The following is a 15,190-nucleotide window of genomic DNA, read 5'->3' on the forward strand; positions in this document are numbered from 1 at the left end:
TGCTCTCTCAGCATTGGGTTGAGCCTGCTAGAAATGCATCTCCCCCTCTCTGTCACCTGTCAGAAATCCAAGGATTCCGTTTCCTGGTGCTCCATGTCCACCCTCCTTAACTCCCTGATAGGAGTCCTAGTCTGAGGAACCACAGGTGCACTGGTGGCTTTCCCTCTAACATCTGCACACACCAAGCCCACAGCTGGGCCTGCCCACTGAGCCAGATGCAGGATTAGAGCCATCTGACATTGGGTTGTCTTCCACCTTCCACAGCTTCAGGTAGCTTGAAACTGCGGCACCTCAGGCCCAACTCCATGGCGCCTCTGCTTGCCCAGGGCTGGGTGAGGCTTCGAGGCACATGCAGTTGAGTAGGAATTTAGAGTCTTCCAGTTTGAGAACCCCTAGCCCCTGGGTGGTGATGGGTGGCACAGTGGCCTCTCTGATCTGTGAGCGATGGTGTGGATGAGTTAAAATCATGAACCTATGAACATTCAAGAAGGCCCATGTGGGAAGGAAAGGGGTGGGGCGATGAGGAGTGTGGACGTCCCCCTGCTCAGTACCCGGCCCAGGCCTGCTCCCTCCCGACTGCCCTCCGACCTTCTTCAAGGAAGTGCTGCAGACCCCTCCACCTTGGTCCCAGCTGGGCATTTCATGCTTACCTTCCAACACCTGAAACCTCCCAGCACCTGCGGGCAGCATTCAGAGGATATCCTCCCATCCACCCCCACCAGACTCGCAGGAAGGGCTCCACTAGGGAACCACCTTGATATGGCCTTCAGGCATTTGCTGAGCCTGTGGTTTCAATCCCTCCCCTCCTCAATTTCAGCCCTCTCTTGGCCAAGGAAGTAGAGTTTGCCCTAGCACCCCCTGTTTCCAACCAATCCACCAGCTCCCGGGAATGAAGCTGCCTCCAGCTGCCTGTGGGCCTCTGACTCAGGTGCGGAGGGGTCGGGCCAGCCAGCGAGGATCCTCACTTTGGCTAGTCTGAGGAGAAGGGTTTACACAAGGGAGCCTTTGGCGTAAAGAAGACAACCCCAAGGGGCACCCCACTGGAAGCCCCCGGCTTTGCCCACCACCTCATTTCCTGAGTGCTGGTGGACCTCGTCAGGCGCAAGGGGGAGCCTAGAGGCAGAGCCGGCAGGCGCTGCAGGAAACCACCCCGGAGATGGCCCCAGGCCGGGTGACAACCTCTCCCTCTCCCGAGGCTCTGCTCTCTCAGCTGGGGCAGGGTGCCCTTTCTCAGAAGCCATGGGCAGACCAGGAGGCAGCCCCAGGCGGGCTGTGGGGCCGTCCTGCTTCTCTGGGTGGGCCCAGGGTGCGGGGAGAGCCCACTGCCTGCATCGCTGCCCCTTGAGGGAGGCTGTTGTGGGGGTACGTCATCTCCAGGTATGGAGGAGGAGGCGCCCCCTTGTGCCAACCGAAAGCCTTTCTCTGTTGACTGAAGCCTGCTCCTTCTTGCTCTGCCCTCCAGAGATTTGCTCAGATGATCAATATGCTTTTAATTAAACTTTGACTATTTCAAGATGATTATGTGGTCCCCGGAATCACTTTCTTTATGCCAACAAGCTTCTTCAAGTATCCTGTGCTGGGGTCACTTGGGGAGCTGTCACATCCTTTGAAGCTCCCAGGTCAAGGGGTCAGCCTCTTTATTCTGGGCCCTGTTCAGGGCATCCAGCCCCTCTCTCAAAGGCTGTCACCCCAGCTGGACACATATGCTGGCAGAGGCATGCATGTAGGTTGAATGAGGGTTATTTTGTGTGTAATTCACAGGACATTCAGGGGTAGAATACTTATCTTCCTCCTTTCAGACCCTCCCAGTCAAAATCCTCAATCCCCCCCGCCACTCTTGCCCCAAATGCCCACCTCCCTGGCATGCAGTAGATGTTGAATAAATGCTTGTTGAATGAAAGGTGGTTTTTTTCCCTCTGTCGAAAATACTACATGAGTGATGACCCAGAGAGAAGGGCTTGGTTAGTAACTCCCCGGCACAGTGTTCCAGTCCTGACAGCTGATAGAGTCCAGCAGGGCCGTTGTACGGTGCTGTGTGACAATCACTTGTCTCCCACATGGGAAATGAAAGAAAAGTGGCTTTCCTAGAGGTGCCCTCGAGGTGCCCTGAGAGGAAGGCTGCTGTCCAGGCGCTTGGGCTGGGATCTACAGCTGAAAACAGAAGACACCAGCCACCGAGGCTGAGCAAAGAGCTTTTTATTCAAAGAGGCAAAGGTTTTCACCCAGCCATCATTCCTGTAACCTTGTCCTGTTTTGACATCAGTTGCAATGCTTTCAGTTTGAGGCTAAGCAGAACATTATGCTGTCAACAGCCACCACGGAGAGAAGGTTGCTGTGTCACTGGTGTGGGGGCATGAGGCTCAGGGTGGGACAGATTAGTACCCACATAATCCCAGCTGTGGCCCAGCCCAGCACCTCAGGGAACGGGTATTGATGCGACTGAGGTCTGGCATGGAGATGCGGTCAGCAATGAGGGACGGGCAGGGTCTGACTCTGTGCAGGTAAAATGCCTCCCACCCCAACCTTCCTTTCCAGTGCAGCCAGTCTGAAAGCAGAATGGGCTCTGGGGCTAGTGGCTACCTCTGCTTTCAGGCCAAGCGGGCTCTGACGAAGAACCTCAATGTGCAAGGACGTGTCTCAAGGGCCATGCGGCTCTGCAGATGCCTCTGATCTCAGGCCTGAGCTCAGCAGAGACTGACGTCAGCAAACAGTGACCAGCGAACCCTCCTCTCTATTTTTTTTGGCGGCTGGCCGGTCTGGTGCTCTGAGCCCTTGACCTTCATGCTACAGCACCGTGCTCTAAACACCTGCGCCAACTGGCCAGCCCCTTCCCTCATTCTGACTGCTGCCTCGGGAGACTCCAGCGGGCTGGCACTGCTTTCGTCCCTGGCATGGAGTTTCTTTGGTATACAGTCCACCACACTGGCAGCCCAGGGCTGCTTCTGGGTTAGGACAACAGATAGGGGCCCGTACAGTCAGAGAATGGCTCTCTCCCACAGCAGTGAGTGTCAACTCTCTGCCCAGATTATGAGTTAACTGGCTTCAGAGCCAACTTGGACTCTTTACATCATCATTAATAAATATTAAAGCTGATACAGACCCAGAAAATAGGCCTGCGGCCTGAGTGTGGATGGCTCCATGCCTTTCTGGTGGCTCTGTTAACACTAGAGTCCTGCCATCACCCCTCTTGGGGGACATAATCGGAGAGCTCTGAGCCAGGTTAGGACAGAGGTGGCTTTGTGAACGTTGTCCCCTCTGAGCAATTAACCCCAGACCTTGGTGGATCATCAGTTGTAGACAGAGGGTCTGTCTCTGACAGAATCATTGCTCTTCATGGAATGCCCTAGAATGTTATCCAGGAACTAGGCCACTGCCTGGCTCTCCTTTCTTTCTCACGGTCACCATGGCTTTCATTTCTCTGCATCCCACGGCAGTACCTCCAAGCACTGGGGCCACAGGCCCCTCTGGGCCAGGACGGAAGCCCTTTTGCCTGGAGTTGGGAGAGGGGCCCTACACAGAGACCCTGCATGGGCAGGCTCTGCTAGTGCCTGTGCCCTCTGCCAGTGCTGGTGCCAGCCAAAACTGGGAACATGGGCCACAGAGAAGAACAATGGCCTAAGCCAGGATTGAGGGTGGGAAATGCATTTCTTATACCAAATTGGGATGTGAACCCTTCTGCTGGACTTTGTGCACGAGATGCTGCATCAGCAACCATGGGAATGGCTTAGGAGCACCAGCACTGTTCCCTGTTCAGACCTTTAGTGATGGTCACCCAGGCTTCCAATGGGGTGACTAGGGTCTGGGCTCACCCTGGTAGAAGTGTGTGTGTCTGTCTGTCTTCCTGGCTTATCAATCTGCAGGCCCTGACCATCACCCATCCTTTCAAAGAGACAAGATGGGCACCATCTTGGCTGAACTGGCCTAAAACACACAGGCAGGATTTCTGGTCAATTCTGCCCATATGTCCAGGAGGGAAAGTTAAATTAAGTTCTCAATGGTGAGGTTAGAGAGTCCCCAGTAGCTCTAAATAGGTCCTGTTCCTACTGATGAATGAATAAGTTTGTAGCCACAAGGCAGGACAGCTCCAAGCTGTCTGACTCAGTGAAGATTCTAGTGTCTACGGAAGTGTAATAGAAGCTAATTTTGGGGGCTACTGTCATAATTTAGGCTCATGTCCCTCCTAGGCATGTCGCATACATGTGTATAGCCTAGGGTCGAGATTCTCTCTCAAACCAAGCCTGACCCCTTGAAGGTAGATGTGGCAGCCATGCCCTTCTCTTAATTTAGGCAGACAGCAGGGGAAAGCCCTCTCTAGGGAATGGCTGGGATCTTTGCAGCCTTTCTAAGTTGGTCTCCCCTCATGTCAGTGTCCCACCAAGGTCCCCAAGGCCAGCCCTGCCCTGTCCTTTCATCACGAAATCATGGCCTTACTTCTCACAATCGAAGGAGCCAGGGCCTTAACCTCCCCAAAAGAAGCGAAAGGCAGGCTCTTTTCTGTCCCTGGGCTGCCTTGTTCAGAGCTGCTCTGCTGGGCAGAGGCTGTGAAAGCCTCCCAGTCTTGGAGGATGGTTCCTGAGATCACTCTCAGGGCAGACTCTACTTAGGTGAACTCAGAGAAAGTCCCCCAATCCTCCTCTGCTGTCGCCAGTCCACCCCCCTACCCTCAAACCTGGCCCAAAATGAAGAGAGGGAGGAGGTGGGGCTTACAGGGGTTGGCAGTGCCAAGTGAGTGGCCTGAGGGAAGCGTCAGCAGGTGCTGGGAAGAGTATCACGCCCATGAGCCCCTTTAGCCAAAACCCCAGTACAAAGGTTGGTAGCCACTTTTTAGTATTGGTTCTTACCCCCCAGCACCATCTATTCATCTGTCACCTCCACAGAGTCCCCGTCCTTTGTGTCCTCTGATTGCTCCTCCATTGTTTCAGTTGCGTTGATGTCCGACAGCGATTCCACATGCCGCACCAAGTCCTTTTCAATGGGGATCTGTGGTTGACACGGCCTGGAGAAGGGGTTGAACCAGTTCAGGGAAAAGCCCCCACCTAAGGTGTCTTCCACCGAGTGCCAGCTGCACGTGTGCTGCCTGGGCTGATTCTTTCGCTGGAGGCGTTCAATACCCTGGAGGGAGAGTGGGATAGAGGGTCAGCATGGTATGGGCTGCGCACCTCAAGCACACACCCCAGCCCTGGCACAGCAGGGTGGCGAGGCCCAGGGCATGGGTAGGATGGGGTCTGAGAGGGCACAGCCTGTTTGGCCCAAGTCAGCCCTGGGAGGTCTCTTAGAGGGCTGCTGGGGCATGGGTGGGAGTGGGGCGGAGGCACACAGCAAGCAGGACCTGCATGGGGAACTGGCTGTTTCCCACCTCGCAACCCTCCCCTCCTTTCCTCCCACAGGCACAAGCCCAGCTGCTGGGCAGGGGCCGGGCTGCCGAAGGGCAGAAGGCCAAGGAGTGACATCCTAGGCCCCTCTAGGCATGAGCTGGGCCACCCATATGCTGAGACCACTAAAAAAGGTCACCCCGCCTCCTTAATTATTCTGGGCCACTTCCCCCATGGTAGGAGCAGCAAACTTTGCATGAAGGATGCTGGGGTTGAGAGGAGGATGTAGGATACAAACAACATGCAAGGTGAAGAAGCAGATGCAGGACAGCTAGTGCCAACATGCAGCAGGCAGCTGGAGGGCGCACAGGGTCACTGTGGGGAGGCGAGGGCTGGCATTGGGCCTGCTCATGCAGTAGACAGTCCCTGTGGCCTCTCCCATGCTGCCCACTCACCTGCCTCTGTGTGTCGGCTGCAACTTAGCCGCCAGGCCATAGAAAGAGGGTGCTGGGGTTGGGGAGAAGCCCCCAAAAGTTAAAGCCACAGCCAGGCCAGCTCTCCAGGCCCACAACACCCTTCACAGAGGCTTTTAACCCCCCAGTGGGGCCTCTGCTTTCTCCATCTCTTCTGGAAGCCAAGGGGATTTGCTGTGGGTTTGCTGGGCATGGGTGCTGCTCATTCACGTGACTCAAGACCATCTTGGAAAGATTTCTTGTCCCTAGTTCTAGGTATTCTCTTCCACACAAGATCCTTATATAATGAGTATAATCCTTTGTTATGCAGAAAGAGAAACTGAGGCACACACAGTCTGAGATCTGACCGTCCCCTAGGCCAATTCTTCTCTAGCACTCTTTCTTCCCGCACCATCTCAGAGATTTAAGTTTCTTGACTTTTGAAAACACTGTAAGTTAAAGCATCTGATATTTCCTCATTAGATACTTACGACACTTATGAGGGGAAAAACAGTAACTGTACAGTAGGAAAACTTTACACCACCTTCACCATGTGATGAAAGTTAGCATCACCAATAATGAAACATATGAACATGATATGCTCCTAATATGATGCACCAAGAAGGACACAATGTCTCTTTAGGGGCACTCCTGCCACAAACGCGTAACCTCAGTCTAATTGTAACTGCAACCTGATTGTGTGAAGGAGAGTCTACAGAATACCTGGCCTGTAATCCTCAAAAAAAGGGTCAAAGTCTGATGAAAATGTTTTGGAACCAAATAGAAGTGGTGGTCACACAACATTGTGCACACACTAAATGCCACAGCATTGTACAATTTAAAATGGTTAATTTTACATTATATAAGTTTTCCCTCAATTTTAAAAATAGGGTCAAGGTCATGAAAGACAAAGACTGAGGCACTGTGACAAACTGGAGGAGACTAAGGAGACATGACAAATGATGCTATATGGGATCCTGGGACAGAAAAGGACATTAATGGGACAACTGGAGAAGTCTGAATAAGGTATATAGATTAGTTAATGGTATTGTATCGATAAGTTTCCAGCTTTTTATATTTGCATTACGGTTGTATAAAATGTTTACCTTTGGTGAGACTGACTGAAGGGTATATGGGAACTCTTTGTACTATTTTTGCCACTTTTTTGTTAGTCTGAAATTATTTCACAACAAAAGTTTACAAATTTAAAAAAACAACAATCTGAGACAGCAAGACTTATACAATACAAACTTGAACACTGAATTATCATTTTGAAAAGTTGGAAACAACTGAAATGTCCAATAATGAAAGCTAAGTCAATAATTCTATAAAACAGAACACTATGCGGCTATAAGAAATGGTGTCAATACGTTTACAAGACATCGGAACAACGGTCTGCAAAGGGAAGAAAGCAAAGTTGCACATGACATCATCATGGAACCTGTGGTTACCTTTGGGGATGGGATTTTAGATGATTCGTATTCATTTCTGTAGACTTCCCACATGTTCCGAGTTTTCACCAATGAGCAGGTTTTACTTTTATAGTCAGAACAAAAAGGGCTGTTTGAGAAAACAGACCTTGTTGACACATCTTGAGGGACCCTCATGTGGCTCACGGGCACAGGATGCCATGCTGCTCTCTGACTGGCCCCTTACCAGGCCTCACTTCCTAGCAGAAGCAGCAACGACCATCTGAGTTAACTTGCTTTGAGGATCCTGCATTTCCTTCCTGGGTGATTGTCTGCAGCCCATCAAGAAAGATGCTTTAGCTTGATTGCAGGAGAGCTGAGACATCACCATGTGGCAGGCCAGGCTACAGAGAGGAAACCCAGATGTGACAGATTGGCTGGACTCTTCAAAGCCATGACCATAGGTCCTTACAGCCACCCTGTGAGGAGGTGGGCGTCAGTGCTGACACGTGGCAGATGGAGAAACAGAGGTTGAGAGAGGCCTTGGCAGTGGCCAAATCTCATCTGGCTGGCTCCACATCAGAACTGGGCCTAGATCTGGGATCTTCTTTCTGCCTAGTGTGTTTCCAATTCGACTGCGAATCCTCACTCTGCCCATGCTGATCTCAAAGTCAGACAGAGAAAAGCCACAGAGGGGAATGAAGCAAGAGCCCACAGGATTACTATTTTTCCATTCAGGTGGCATGCTCCCAGATGAGCACTCTTGGATTATTCAACCTCCTCAACAAGCTCATCACAGTATTCCAGACAGAACCTGGCCTGTCCACCAAAGTTCCTGGAGTGTTGACTTTGAGTCTAAAAAGAAGAAAATGTTCCAAACAAATCTGATGTATAACAAGGGTCTGAAGGCTTCTTTTTCCTGGTAGGACTCAATTTTCAGTTTGTGCGGATTTAAAGGTGTCCCAAAGGCAAAATTTTTAAATTTGAGGTTTGTAGAGAACAGTAATATCTACTTTGGGCTCAAGAGAAATGGTTGGCTTCTGGTAAGGGGGCAATGGTCTACAGCAGTACCTCTTGCAGGAGGTGTGTGATATGGACCTTTTGGCCCGAGTCTGCCTGGGTGACATAAGAGCTGTGATCTGTGAACAAACTCACCAAGACCCCAAAATGAATGTATCAGAACTAAGGCTCCCAAGCACATGCTCTGCACAGGCTCAGCCAAGACCCTCAGAGCAAGAGCAGCACGTCTCTCTGCTTCCTACATCATCAGATCGAGAAAGGCAAAGCCTCATGCAGCAGCCTGTGCAAATGCACTTCTTCCTAGCTGGCCAGATAATACTATCTCTCTTCATTGGTAATATTTTTCTATTGCAACTGAGAACATACACACATCCCCCTCACAAGGTTTCATGAAACAATACTTATCCTACTATGTGTAATGCATTTAAAATTTTTCTTTTAAAAAATTCTGGCTGCAAACCGTTAAATTGATATCGCAAATCATGAACAGTTGTGACCCATTGTTTAAAAAGCACAGTTGTAACACAGCTGATGTCTACCACAGCTGCACCATGTGCCAGACACTATTCATGTACGTTCGTTACTCACATTTAGTCCCCACATCAACTCTGCGATTTAGTTTATCATCCGCACTTTACAGACCAGGAAACCGAGGCTGAAGGCAGTTGCTGCCTAAGGTCACACCTTGATAGTAAGTTGTGGCAGTTAAGTAGCCAGCAGGGATTTGTACCAAAGACGGAGGCCAGGGCCCAAATGCTCGGTCACCAGACTTCATCGCCTCAGTTGCAGAAATCCAGGGCGTCCTTTTTGTCCGTTAGAGCAAGAGCCTTTCCCCAGAGGTTTTTGGCAAACGCTCCCAGCACTGCTTCTCGTTATTCCTTGGATCCGTTTCACCAGCTCCTCCCACGTGCGCCTGTGCGGGATGGAGCGGGAACCCTGAGGGCCGTTCTCTGCTTTGCTACAGCAAACACGCTGCTCAAGTCATCGATGACTTTTTCTTGAGGAAGGGGGTGAGGAAATGAAAGCTTCAGTTTGGGAGAGTAGACTCGTTAGTGGCTTGTTTCTGTTTCTCTGAATTCTTTATCTTCTATGAGGTGATTCTCAGGTTGGATATATATTTAAAAGATACAAGAAAAAGCATGTGGGTGTTGAGGCCACAGGTGGGAAGCAAAGGCCAGGAAATGTACATGTGTCTGGGCTGACAAAACGCCCCTGAGTCTAGATTATGCACCGGCTGCCACTCCCACCTGGAGATCCCCTGGCTCCACAATTTTCTCTCTCCCTTCTGGGCTGCTTCTTTGCCCAAAGGGGCCCTTGCTCCAGAGAGGGGTTTGAGTTTGACCACACTAATAGTTTGGTCTGCTTCAGATTTTCCTTGTTTTCTTGGCATTCATTGGCTGAGGAGTTCACAGATTATGAGGGGAGAAGGGCTCAGTGGCTTCTCAGTGTCAGGAGCACTTACTGGCCTCAGTCAACACACCCCACTCCACACCACACTGGGCCCACATCAGCAGACGTCAGGGACCACCTGAAAGGTGACCTCTGCAAATCACAAATGGACTCTCATATTTGAGTGTGTCAGGATCACCTGGAGGGTTATTAATAGAGACCACTGGACCCCACTCTCAGGGTTTCTGTAGGTCTGGGGTGGGGCCCAAGAGTGTGTGTTTCCAACAAGTTCCTAGGTGATGCTGACGCTGCTGGTCCAGGGACCACAAGAAGATCCTTGAGAGAGATTCTAGCAAAATCTCTTCTCACATTTCTTTGATATTTAAGGGCCCCTTCTGGGTTGGGACCCCTTGCCTCTAACTGGCTGGCTCACCCTTTCAGCTGATGTACTCCAAGTTTTGAAGTGAGAGAAACTTAAAATCCACTAGCCTGGCTGGGAGAACCCAACCCAGCCTCTCGGACAGAGGTTTCTGTGTGATGCCAACCTTGCACAGGTGTTTAATAAATGTTGGTTAAATTATTTCATTTGAAAGCTTTCTGCATCAGGATGGTGGATTTTAACTACCTAAGTGGCCTAGTCAGAATGAGCAAAAGTTGATAATACATCGGGCTCTCCCAAAGTAGAGACTTAGCACATGCACTTCTACCTAATGTACTTGGTGCACACGATGCCATGGCAAATATGCATCGATTTGTTTGGACCTAAGCCTTTTGCATATTCATTCTTGTTGCTATGAATACAAACCTGAAGGTGACATAAAGGAACCTGGGGATCACCTAAATCCAAAACACTATGTCTCTATCTTTCATACCCACTCCCCACAGTTCATGTTCTGAAAGACTATGGTTACTGCTGGTTCATTTTCCCATGAATACACCATTCAGTGCTATCAGAACTCCTGGGCCCAAGCGAAAGGCCAGGGCTGACTTTGTGTAGAGAGATGTCCTCTTTCACTATGCCTGGAAATACTGAGGAAAGCTCAGGGATGCCTTTTCTCCCTGTGTGGACACCAGGCTTGGAACTGTTACTTTGCTGCAAATGACAGCCACATTCCTTAGTTGTTGAACTCCCAGCAAAATGTTATCAGTCTCAACAAAAATGAAGTAGGAAAACTACCGAGAACCTTGGGGTACTATCTTAATCAGAGTGCAGCATTTCACTCCGGCTTGAAAGCTGGGGAACAGTCATTCCTTCCAGCCAAAGGGCTTGTAAAAAAAACCCAGAGGTGTCTGAGAGAACCTTTCTCTCTGGGAAAGACTGACACAGTATGCTCAGGTTTAAATGAAGAATTTCTATTTTTAGGACTTGAAAAAAAATTCAGTGCATCTTCAGCACTATCTACTGCATTCCTTAGTGGTTCCACAGGGAAAAGAACCCGGGCCACTTAAAAAATGCCCTGGAAGATGGAGTATTACCAAGACTTGAAAGATATTTCCAGAGTCCCAGTCTCCCTCCTCCTAGAAGGAGGACCAGAACTGCAGCACTGTCTCCCAAGGGATTTATCCTGAGGGCCTGATCCTTCCAAATTGCTCTAGTCATTTAACACAGTCACATTTCTTTCACACTGTAAATGAGAAAAAAAAAAAAAAAAAAAAAAAAGCCTGTGGTAAACTAGATCTAGAAACAGCATTTTTTTTTTTTTTTAAATTTCGGATTTCAGCCTTGCCTCCACAGCACAAATAGCAGAGTAGAGGCAAGTCAAAGTCGACTGACTTAGAAAAGGCCACAGTTCTCCGGTTAAGCATCTGAGGGATGACCTTTCTCAGCTCTCATCACTGAACGCCAGAGGTGAGAGCTCCTCGTGGCAATGCACCAGCACCGTGTGTGGAGGTTTTTGGCAATTTCCTCTGGCTTGACTACTGTGCTTTCTGCTGGGTGGGCACAGGAAAATGGGTCTGCCCCAAACTCCTGACTCCAGAAGCAAACTCCAAAGAGTTAATGACTTTTTCTGTGGCAACGGAGAGCCCATCAACACAAAGGAAGTGATTCAGGCTGCAGAAAGCCAAAGGAGAGAGGCCTGGTGGGGCAAGCGTGTTCTAGACAGAGGCCATAAATGTCCTTTAAAAACAACAAAATAAAAAACAACAACACTTCATTCAAGAGTAGCGGGAGCAATGAAACAAACACTCAACCAGAGAAAACTCAAGTAGATTGTAGACAATCTGTGCTCCCCTGAGGCTAACATCGTGAGAGAGGAGAACTGGATCAGAACAGGTTTTGGAAAAATTTTATTGCATTTTGTTTCCATGTGGAAGCACTGACAGAATTGAAAAGAGGCAGCATGTTCCACTTACTTTTCTGAAAAATCACATGGTAGATTCACTTTCTCCCTTCCCAGCACTGGATTTGATAAACCTCATCCCCACCCCTCACCCCAAGCAAAAGCTAAAAAAAAGGAGGTTTGTGGCAATCGCTGAAGAAAACAAACAAACCCAAGTGTAAGAAGTCACAGATGGTCAATATTCAGATGGCGGTGTTTGCGTCTGACGGGCACTCCCTACCTCCTCACCTCTCCCCACTCCCTTCAGCCCTCCCTCAAATGAGACAACACTGCGGTGCCTCCCAAGTGGAGAAGCTATTTGGCCTTAGTGCTGCAGGCTCAGAGATTCCAGTGAATGGGATGGCCATCTGTCAGCTTTAAAAAGGTTGGGGGCTGTAATGTCACCCCAGCATCATGGTCAGCCCCGTGCCCGGAAAACAGCCTCCCAGGTAAAAATACAGATAAGACACGGTATGTGCACATTTATGGGTCAATATCAGAACGTGAACCCACTTTAGAGATTTACAAAGTGAGAAGGAGGGGTTGATCGTGGGGCACTGGTGCCTGTTTCACTCAGAATTAACACTGCTTAAGTGACATCTTGCTAGGGAAGAGACGGACGTAGGGTGGTGAGAGAGGAAGTGGATGTAACAGAGAAAAATGTAGCTTGCCTGAAACTGTAATTTTTGATTGTATAAGGCATTTTGAACTGAAAAACATCTTTCCTTCACACTCTTCCAAATAATCACAGGGAACATAATTGCGGATTCAGAATACAAATAAGATCCCTTTCATCTTTCTCCCCAGCCCCCCAAAAGTCATTCTACATCCCCAGGCTCCTAAAATACAAGGCAGGCAATTGATTTTGTGAATTAGGAGGCGAACCGTGTCCACTTGGGGGATGAGGCTGTTGTGCCAAGGGCCCTTCCGAAGGTTCTGGCCCTGATCCTGCCCCTCCCAGGCCTCAAGGGGTAAGCATCCGACTCCAGTGAGGTTTTAAGTCCCATGGGGCACCTGCCACTGCCTCCTGGGCAGTGGGATGTCAGGGCCCTCCTGGCTTTCCTACGCATCCCCAACCAGGTGTCCGGACTGGTCCATCCACGCACAGCGTCCCGTCTCACTCAGTTAGTAGAGGTGGGCACGGCCTGGAGACAGCACCCTCCACATTAGTCATGCCAGACAGACAGCAGAGAGGAAACCAGAGGCCAGAGAAGTGATTTTAAAAGGAAAAAATGAGCAGCTTTGGTCACCAAAAAACCGAAAGGATGATTTTAAAAAAATAAAACATGAGGGCTTTTTTTTTTCTCTGCAATGCTCAGCCATTTCATTTGAGACATAAAAAAAGTTTTAGGAGGAGTAGTTTGCTTTTTCGGTTTCAACATTCATGAGAACGGACCGGACGGTCGTGCTGTGATGTGGTTTGTGTCTGAGCGGCAATGCTGGTCAGGGGTCCTCAGACCACGTACTGGTACGGGTCTGCCTTCCCCTGGTCTGGCGTGGCAAAGGGGCTGGCCCAGCCTAGAGAGAAGGGGTGGCCAAAAACGGCTTTCATGTTCATCCATTTTGTTTTTTTAGCCCATCTTCTCTCTTCCTTTTTCAATTGTTCTATTCCCTGAAAATAAGAACAATCACACTTTCAGTCAAGCACTTTACTGCTGTGGTTTTGCGGTGACTGGAGTAAATGCTTCCTTTGCAAAGCAGTAAAGCTATCTATATAACACAGTTTTCTTCTCTTTCTTTCATAAAAGTTTTGCTAAGAAAGAATCTTACTTTTTTGGTGGGCACACATTTACAGCTCCCTCCGAGAAGGGAGGGACAAGCGAGTAAAGTCGGCGGTGCCTGAGCCACCGTCCCCGACCACGCGAGCCCCCGAGCTCCGTTAGGGAAGGGGCTTGTCGGCGCGGGCCGGGCGCTCCGAGCAGCCTCGTGGCGGGCGGCAGGCGGGCGGGCGGGCTGTGAGGAGCTCGCGACCGTGATAACCAACAATGGCTGTTCGCTTGGAATAGGTTCATGGGAAGTTTGAAGCTACTATGACCACTTTGCAGACAAAAAAAAAGGAACGAATCAAACGACTGCTCTGGCGCTGTGTGTGTCACCAGCCTGCGGGGTCAAGAAGCACCTGCTCAGCAGGGCTGGCGGGACACAACCCACGAAGGTGGGACGAGAGTGAGAGCCCATGGGTGAGAGGAGAAGCCACCACAGAGGAGGAAGAAGGGATTAGTACAGGTTAGAGCGGCAGCAGGGTGAGGCCAGTCAGCCTCCATCATGGCGAAGGTCTTCCTAGAGCTGCTGTGGGGAGAAGTGTGGTGGGGGCCAGTGCAGCCGTTGTCACAGAGCCTGCGCCTCTTCCCCAGCCAAGTCTCACAGGAAAAAAGGGGGCTGGGGAGATGCTGTGTCCTCTGTTCCCCTTCTCCAGGTAGGGCAGGCCAGCTGCCGGAGGAGCCGCTGAAAGGGCCGGGGCTGAGACTGGGGCCTGAGCCCAGAGGGACAGGAGAGAACAGCCGGGCAGGAGCTGGGCAAAGGGTCTGTCTGCTGTGGTCACTGGTGAGATGGGGGCCAGGGGACAGCCCAGTCTGTCTTTCTGCACAGCCTAGAGACCTGGGAAGGATCTAGGTTAAGGGAAAGACACCCTTCCCCACGGGCTGCAGGGCCCCTCTTTCCTTTCCAACACAATTCCCTTCAGGAATGGCCTTGACAGGAAGAACGGCTAGGACAAGGGCTGTGAGAGTTTTCCTTCTGGCTCCCCCGGACCATGGCCTGTGTGGCCGGGCAGCATCCCAACAGTGGGCGGGGCCTGACAGAGTCACGTTTGGGTTCCCTGCAGGTCTTACACAGAGAAGTTGGTCACGTTTACTGCTTGGATACATGGCTGGATCTACACCATTGATTACTATTTCTACAGAATCTTTTTCAATGACATTTCTTGTAAGAGAAAAAACGCTGCTGGAAAGCCCCCGACCTCTAAACCGTCGTGAGCCCGCACGATGCAGATGACAGTGCTGCGGCAGCAGGTGGCGTGGGCCTCCTCTCCTCTGCACGCTGCTCTTCTACGCCCACAGCACAGGGAGCCCGGCTGAGGACGCCGTCTTTCTGTGAGCTTCTGCCTGATGCTGACTACCCAACAGGGCCAAAGCTCCCATCCAGAGCCCTAGACTACTGTTGAGAGCTGCCACGAGGGGCCAGGAGTAGTACAAGGACAATGTCATGATCTCATGACTCTGCTCCTCACACCCAGAGCTAAATGCGACCCCTTCTTCCTGGAGCCCTTATCTGGACCCCAAAGCCAA

General features: G+C 50.5%; 1 protein-coding gene across 3 annotated transcripts in view; it reads right to left on the reverse strand.

Annotated features, from left to right (window-relative positions):
* Window positions 1-2,181: 2,181 nt before the first annotated feature.
* Window positions 2,182-15,190, reverse strand: part of ZDHHC3 (zinc finger DHHC-type palmitoyltransferase 3) — a 60,809-nt gene continuing 47,800 nt past the window's right edge. For 2 of the 3 annotated variants that reach the window (XM_063114749.1, XM_063114750.1), the window contains one exon: window positions 2,182-5,112. In XM_063114749.1, coding sequence (XP_062970819.1) covers window positions 4,855-5,112 — 258 coding nt within the window. In that variant the 3' untranslated portion in view covers window positions 2,182-4,854. Of the gene's footprint in view, window positions 5,113-11,858; window positions 13,516-15,190 lie in introns of those variants that run through there. The other variant, XM_063114751.1, reaches the window with a different exon arrangement.

This window comes from Cynocephalus volans, chromosome 11 (assembly GCF_027409185.1).
Source record: "Cynocephalus volans isolate mCynVol1 chromosome 11, mCynVol1.pri, whole genome shotgun sequence".
NCBI lineage: Eukaryota > Metazoa > Chordata > Mammalia > Dermoptera > Cynocephalidae > Cynocephalus > Cynocephalus volans.